Source organism: Echinops telfairi, unplaced genomic scaffold, assembly GCF_000313985.2.
Source record: "Echinops telfairi isolate 266 unplaced genomic scaffold, ASM31398v2 ScPeMD7_7424;HRSCAF=8462, whole genome shotgun sequence".
NCBI lineage: Eukaryota > Metazoa > Chordata > Mammalia > Afrosoricida > Tenrecidae > Echinops > Echinops telfairi.
The window spans coordinates 91,664,163-91,672,572 of NW_022111324.1; the positions used below are offsets into that span (position 1 = coordinate 91,664,163).

At 38.2% G+C, this 8,410-nt stretch overlaps 1 protein-coding gene across 2 annotated transcripts in view; it reads right to left on the reverse strand.

The window, feature by feature from the left end:
* Positions 1–8,410, reverse strand: part of TBCE (tubulin folding cofactor E) — a 90,556-nt gene that overhangs the window by 67,997 nt on the left and 14,149 nt on the right. For both annotated transcript variants that reach the window (XM_004712180.2, XM_045297907.1), the window contains one exon: positions 3,879–3,963. In XM_004712180.2, the coding sequence (XP_004712237.1) occupies positions 3,879–3,963 (85 nt within the window). The remainder of the gene's footprint in view (positions 1–3,878; positions 3,964–8,410) is intronic.

Genomic DNA, 8,410 nt, shown 5'->3' on the forward strand with positions numbered 1-8,410 from the left:
GGGAACCAATTACAAGGATCTATATGTGACCTCCTCCCTGGGGGACGGACAACAGAAAAGTGGGTGAAGTAAGACGTCGGAGAGGGCAGGATATGACAAAATAACCAATTTATAAATTATCAAGGGCTCATGAGGGAGGGGGGAATGGGGAGGGAGGGGGGAGAATGAGGACCTGATGCCGGGGGCTTAAGTAGAACACAAATGTTTTAAGAATGACAAGGTCAATGAATGTACAAATGTGCTTTACAGAACTGATGTATGTATGGATTGTGATAAGAGTTGTATGAGCCCCTAATAAAATGATTAAAAAGAAAATACTGGAAGGGAAAAGGTACACCATGGGCTAGACCTTGAAAACTTCACTGGTTTTTATAGTTCTGACCTAGAAAGGCAAAGCCTAACCATGGACAGTAGAGTATCACCTATTCCAACTTGAGACACTAAGGAAATTCAAGAGCTGTGCATATCAAATATGGCATTGAACAAAGGATATACTGATATCCTTTGTTTAAAATGCCAAGAAGCAAATGAATTTTTATAACATTTATGTGTTAAAAGCACAATTACATTGTTAGATCCCTGACATACAAATTAACATTATCATGATTCTTAAAAGCTAGCGTGGGAAGAAAAACAAAACACAAATTTTACTCTAACTTCTGCAGTAACAAACAAGCTGCAGCTCAAGTTTTGCTTACTTATAATGAGTACATCATTTTGCCACATACCAATTTCACAATCTAAGATTTATAAACTGACAACTTTAAAATATTTTGGCTTCATTAACATAGTATCTTAACAAAAAGAAAATGTTTACCATGGTAAAATGTTCTTATAGATCGGTAATTTTTTGTTATTATAACTTTCCATAGAAGTCAATGTTTCAAATTTCAAAACACTTCAATCAGTTTCATAAAAATGAAGAAGTACACATGACATATAGTAATATATCTGTGTTAGTCCGGGTAGACTAGAGAAACAAATCCTTGGAGACTCATATATGTATAGGAAAGAGCTTTATATCAACGAGCAATTGTATCTGAAGAAAACAGCCCAGCCCAGTCCACATCGCCCATAAATTCAGTATTAGCACATAAGTCCGATATTAGCCCATAGGGCAGACACTAGTCCATAAATTCTTCTACAGACTCACCCAGCACATGCAATGATGCTGCAAGCAGGAAGATCACAGGCCAGTGGGTGAAAAGTCCTGTGGAAGCAGCTTATCAGTGCTAGAGTAGCTCTCCATGTGGTTCCTTCAGCTCCGTGGCTCTGGTTGCCATCAGCATAACTTCATGTGGCTTGTCAACAGAGTGTGAAACAGAGCAAGTATGTGTTCCACCTCCAGGGAAGACAGGAGTTCCCAGAATCCTCAAGAGAAGGCCATGCTCACACATGGCATCATTAGTTATGACCTGATTGCTCAAGTTGACAGGAGAGTATGGAACTGCCACAATGTATGAGATTAACAGTAAACACGTGGTATAATTTGCTTGTCTGACTAGAAATGATAAAATATTGGTATACCCTTTACTAATATTCCAGTTGAGAAAGCTGTAAAGATTAACTAAAAAGGTACACTTAAATTCCTTTAGTCTAGACCAGAGGTTCTCAACCTGTAGGTTGTGAGCTCTTTAGGGCCCTTTCACAGGGGTTGCCCGATTCATCACAGTAGCAAAATTACAGTTATGAAGTAGCAACAAAAATAACTTTATGGTTGGGGGGTCACCACAACAGGAGGAACTGTATTAAAGGGTTGCAGCATTAGGAAGGTTGAGAACCACTGGTCTAGACCACTAGAGTTTCCACTGTATTAGGCCTAATGTTCCTTTTATATTGCCCCATATTGTTGTTATTGTTCGGTTCCCTTGAATCAGTTACAACTCATAACCATCCTAGTACAACAAAATACAATACTGCCTTGATCCTGCATCATCCCAGTGATGCTATGTTCAAGCCCACTGGTGGAGCCACTGTGTTAATTTATCTCTTTGATGGTCTTCCTCTTTTGCACGTATACTTTATCAAACATGAGAAAATTCTTCATGGACTGGTCCCTTTTGATAACATATGCAAAATATGTCTGACAAAGTCTCCCAAACTTTCTTCTTAGGAGCACTCTGGCTGTACTTCTTTAAGATGGATTTGTTAGCACTTCATCAGCAACATAATTAAAATGTATCAGTTCTTCTCCAGTCTCCCTTATGTATCACCCAATTTTCATATACATATGAAGTTACTGAAAATAGCAATACTTGGGCCAGGCGCTCTTTATTCCTCAAAGTGGCACCTTGACTCTGTAACTCTTTATGAAAAGTTTATTGCAGACCCATCCAACCATTGTTTGAATTCTTGACATTTACTTCTATGAGTATTGACTGTGGATCTAAATAAAATTAAATCATAATTTCAATAGTCTTCAATCATCATGATGCTTATTTGCCCAGTTGGGAGGATTTTTGTTTTATTTATGTTGAGGTAAAATCCATACTGAAGATTGTAGTCTTTAATTTTCATTCTTTCAAGCTTTCTTCACTTTCAAAAACAAAGTTATGCTATCTGCTTATCATAAGTTGTTGATGAACCTTTCTCCAATTCTGACACTGTGTTCTTCTTCATATAGTCTAGCTTCTTGGATTATTTGTGCAGCATAAAGATTGAATAAATATGGTAAAAGGATACAACCCTGACACACACCTTTCCTGATTTAAAACCATTCAGAATCCCCATGTTCTGTTCAAAAGACTGCCTCTTGTTCTATGTATACATTCTGCTACTTTACCAAGAATAAAATACTTCTCCAGAGACTGTTCCCTCCTGTTATCATGCCCAAAGTACATGAGATGAACAACTGTCCTTCTCAATTCTAAGGAGTATCATGGTCATACTTCTAAGACAAATTTGCTCATTCTCTGGCACTCCATCATTATTCCGTACCAACACCATCAAACAAATGCATCAATTCTTTCCTTCAGTCTTCCTGACTCATGATCCAACATATACACACACGCGTGCATGGGCTCGCGTGTGTGTACCCCCAAAAAACCGGATGTGAAATGAAGGGGATAGTACATTTAGAGTTTGTTCCACCAGGTCAGACTATTAATCAAGCTATTTAGAAGTTTTGAAAAGATTATGTAACAGTGCACAACAAAAAGGTCTGATTTGTGGCAGATGGGGGACTGGTTTTACCACCACGACAATGCACCTGCTCATACAGCCATCTCAGTGCGCCAGTTTTTGGCAAAAAAACAGCATGCCTCTCTTGTTTCACGCACCTTACTCACCTCACCTCGTGCCGTGTGACTTCTTTTTGTTTCCGTGAATGAAGAGGAAAAGGACAGCCATTTGACCAATTAGAAGAGGTGAAGAAAAAAACAAGGGAGGTGCTGTCTGTCATCCAAACAGATGAGTTTGAAAAATTTTTCCAAGAATGGAATTGCAGATTTGACAAATGTATTTAAGTGTAATGGCAAGTACTTTGAAGGTGATAAGGTTATTTTGTAAAAAAAAACTTAAATAGTTTTGAAAAAAAATTCCTTTTTTTTGGTTTGCTTTTTTTTTGGTACCACCTCGTATATATGCAGTGACTAAAATACCATGGCTTAGTGAGGTGCACCTCAAGCTTCAAAGCAACAACTTTGTTTCTTAACACTGTAAAGAATAGAGGTCTTCTGTAGCAGATTTGTCTATAAGTGTCTCAAAATGGAACGGATAAATAATAACATAACCTACGCATATACTTTCTCAAGTCATCAAAATTCTCATTTAAAATGAAATAAAATTAATTTTAAATGTTTAAGCATTATCTCTATCCCTTTAGCCAACAAATAATTATTTTGACTAAATGACTATACCAATTCACAATGAAAAATTACCTGCATTTAAAATACACAGTCCCTTCATGGCTTCCATCATGCTTCCCTCTCTCAGGGTTGTCCCATTCTACTCCTAACCAGAGTCCTAGCATAACAAGAAAAAAACAAGTGAGCCGTTAATGGTGATAAGGTAATAATTTCCATTTACCTGCATGCAAATACAAATTACAATGGAAGCCATATAATATAAATATCATTCGGGGAGAAGACCTTTGAGAAAGGGCAATTTTGCCTAACTTCAATCAGCAAATTTAATGAACATGTTTGGTTCAAAAAGGCCAACAAACACCACAGGTACAGAAAATAATAATGGTTAAAACTTACTGAGTACTTATTAAGTGTCAGGAACATTTTTTTATAATTCTCTTATGCAACACTCATGACAGCTACTTCATCTATGTGAAGATATTCTTTTTTACAACTTCATAGATAGTCCAAGACTTATAATCTTGGACTTGGGGTTCCACCAGTCACTATCAACCCTAGTCTTTGCATAATTTTAAATATTGCACATTTTCCCCTACCTTATACAGGGCTCTATTCTGATTCCTACTAGAGTGGTCAGCAATGGTAGCTGAGCAGCATATAGTTCTTCAAGTCTCAGACAGTGGAGGCTAGAGTTTGTAGGGTCCACTGATGCCCTAGCTCATTTATTCCCATGCATCTTTAAAGTTTTTTCATTTTTCTTCATTCCAAAAATTCTTCTTATTAACCATAGATTATCTGGCCCCAAATCATACAAGTTTAAATCTACCTAATTATAATTCAGAAGCCTTACCCATCATGCTATACTATTTATAACATACCTAATATTTGTATATCATCTCACCTCTAATTTACCTATATTAAGAAACCACTATGTACAGTACAGAAGACATTAGTAAAAAATGGAGCTCCCTAAAATTGATGTGGTAATAATTGTACAATTCTTGATATGATTGAACAATTGAATTATTGAATCGTATGATATGTAGAGTATTATAGATCTAAAAAAGGTGTCCATCACAGTTATATCACTTTACTATATTTATTCAATCTGTATGCTGAACAAATGACCCAAGAAGCTAAACTATATGAAGGATGCAACTTCCACAGGTTGGCTGTCCCACAGGCAGTGTAGCTCACAAGCCAAGGCAGAGAACTAGCTAACGCAACTGCAAGCTGGTCTGACCACCAGAGAGCAAGAGAGAGAAGGGAGGGCCTTGCAAGCCATTTATCTCTTTGCCCTCCAATCAAACTGTGACCTTATTAATCCCCCATGTTCCTATTGGCCAGGTTGGCACAATAAACCTAGCTATCACAAATTGTAAAACTGGCACAGGAGCAAGTAGTCTTTCATTCTAATGTACATTGGGGTCACTAGGAGTCAGAATGGACTTGATAGCATCTAAAAACAACAATCTCAGATATAAGGCTACAGTTGAGAGGGACAATGGGTGGATCTATTTAAAGCTTCCACACACTGACCCTGAAGTCCACACACTTTTTTTATTTTTGGATGGGGGGGGCTGTATAGGGAGGGCATTATAGGTATTTCTGACTGAGGAAATGGTATGGGAGCCATGACTGACCTCCTTCAGCTATACAAGGGAGGATAATTCAACTCCACATCAGTGCAAGGTCAATTTCAACAAAGTAGTGATCAGACATGCTTCCACTCTCCAACTTTCTTTACCCTATTTTGACAACCAATCCCTTGCACTGCACCCTACTTCTCTGTTAAGTTCTATTGCAATCACTACATGGACCTCATATACAATGACTCACAAATAGGGTTGATTGGGGAAGTTCATTGTTTACAAGAAGTCAGGATCAGAAAACAAGGATCCAATTGTTTTGTCTACTGTGCTTTTTGTCACCCATGCCAGCAGACACATCTCTCTTTGGTCCTTGTTCTCTCCGCAACAAGGCACTTTGGCCTATGCCTAATTCAGGTACATAATACAAAGTTCCTTTAGCGATGCTAAATGCTGAGAAGGAACTCCTCTCTGTAAACCAGCCTCCTGGCACTCAAGCTTTTCTCAATGTTGGGGCTGGAAGCCCACTGCTGCCTCAATTTGCTACTGCCACTGCCTCCACTTCTCTACAGAGATCTCTAGTACCTCTTCATTCTTAGTGGTCATGAAATTCTCTGTTCCTGCTTCAAAAATTACTCACTTTATTCCTAGCAGAATGCCTAGACTGATCAATCTGCATGTTAAGAGTGTTATAAACTTATTTGCATGGTCCTATCCACTCATTTTGTGGAAATTAAAAAAGACTATGGATAGAAGAACGGTGTCAAATAATTCTACTGCAGCATACTACCCAATGATAATAAAGCATTTTACTTTAGCAAAACTCAATATACTATGATGGTTTTCTTATAAACACAATTATCTTGAAAAAAGTAGTGTTTTTTCTAATCGCAATATTATCAACCAAAACAAAAAATAATTTCTAACACTTAGAAAGGTCTTATTTGTTTTAGGTACTGTTGTTCCAAGTGTTTTATATAGATTAACTCATAGCATCCTTTACAACAATCTTTGAGGTACAAAGCAATAACTGGATTACAAATGAGCTTCATTCTTAAATTTATCTTTAAGTTGAACTTATATGGCTGTCCAAACAGTTAAGTAGAATTCATATCTGACATTAGTTAGACAAATATTTGTCTTATCAAAGCACATCATTGTGGGAAAATGAGGATCAAGAACAGAATGTATGGATAAATTCTCTATGATCATAATTAAGAAGTCTGTAAGGCCAGGACTCTAGTGAAGAGAGGCCTTCACATTTGTAATCTGGAGATTGATCCCATCACATTCTCCTAATTAAAAGTCATTCCCCACAATCTCCCCCAATAATAGTAATACTTTAATAGCTATTACATACACATGGCTGATCTCTATGCGGCCAGAGACTGTCTTTATGTAAGAACTGACATATTTCCATTGTTCTCTCCACTCAGGGGACATTCAATCACCTTCTGCCTGCCCCCACTATACTAGTATTAGGTTTTTCCCCCAGTGAGCTCAGGGACATCCAGGGTTAAGACACTGCCCACCTTGTTACTATGTGACTGACTATAATTGATGGGACTTGCATGTCCCAAGACTATATAAGCCTGTTAAAGAATATATTCATGACAAAATAATAATAATTTATGAATTATGAAGGGTTCATGGGGGGGGATGAGTAGCCGATATTAAGGGCTCAAGTAGAAGGCAAATGTTTTGAGAATGATGATGGCAACAAATGTACATATGAGCTTGACACAATGGATGATCATATGGATTGTGATAAGAATTGTACGAGTCCCCAATAAAATGATTTTTTAAAAAAAAGAATATATTCGCTCTCTCTCTCTTGTTCCTGGCTTCATGGAAGAGGTGAGCAGACTGAATTTTTATCTGTATCTTTATTTTTTTCCTTTCAATAGCACAATCACTCCATAAGACCCATTTGGTTGTGGGCTGGCCTCACCACATATTGGGAAAGACAGATGAAACCAAGGAAATCCTGGATCACAAGGAAGGAATCAATGGAGCTAGGCCCTGATTTAGATTTGTGGCCTTCAGAATTTATCTGTACTATCAAAAGGCCAAAGATTTACTGAATCAGCTAACTGGATTGTAAAAAATGGACTGTCAAGAGATAGATTGCAGATGGCAGCTACTGAACCAGCAACAATGTCCATGAGTCCAGAAGTTTGTGACAGAAGCCTGTGTCCCATGCAAGTCCCAGAGAAGGCTGTATGTACCTCTGAGTGTGCTTGGCTACAGACAGGCACAAGACAATACAGGGTATATGGTTTGATCTATATGAAGTTCTAGAAGAGGCAAAAGTCATCAATAGCCTTGATTGCCTGATACAAGTGAGGAAGAGGAGGATGGATACAAAGAGGCTTTGTTTTAGGCTGGGTTGACAAGAGAAACAAACCCGGTGACATATACGTATAAGAGCTCCATATGAAGAACTAATTGTATATCAAGAAAGCATTCCAGCCCAGTGCAACTCAAGTATATACGGTAAGTCCAATACTAGTCCATACGTCACCTTTCAGACTCAGCCAGTCACATACAATGATGCAGAATGCAGGAAGATCACAGACCAGTGGATGCAGAGTCATGTGGAGCCAAGGTCAGGGGAAACATGGCAGAGCTCCAGCAAGTCACAGGGTCAGAGACTCAGTCCCAACAAGCAAAAAGGCAAAAGGGGAGAGGGAGTAGTAACTTGCCAGGGACCGCCTTACAAAAGGCCACACCTCCAAAAAGATAGCATCAGGTTTGGCATAATTGACAGGTTAGAATCTACACCTACACCTCTATACATTTTCAAGTTGACATAAAATTATCTAACTGCCAGACACATGAAGGAGCTTTCTGGAATGATATTAAGTGTTCTGCATCTTGATCTGGCTGCTATTTACACAGGAGTGTACATTTGTCAAAGTTCACCAAACTATAAACTTAAGATGTGTCTATTTTATTGTAAGAATATTATACTAGGGAGGGGGGAGCGGGGAGGGAGGGGAAAAATGAGGACCT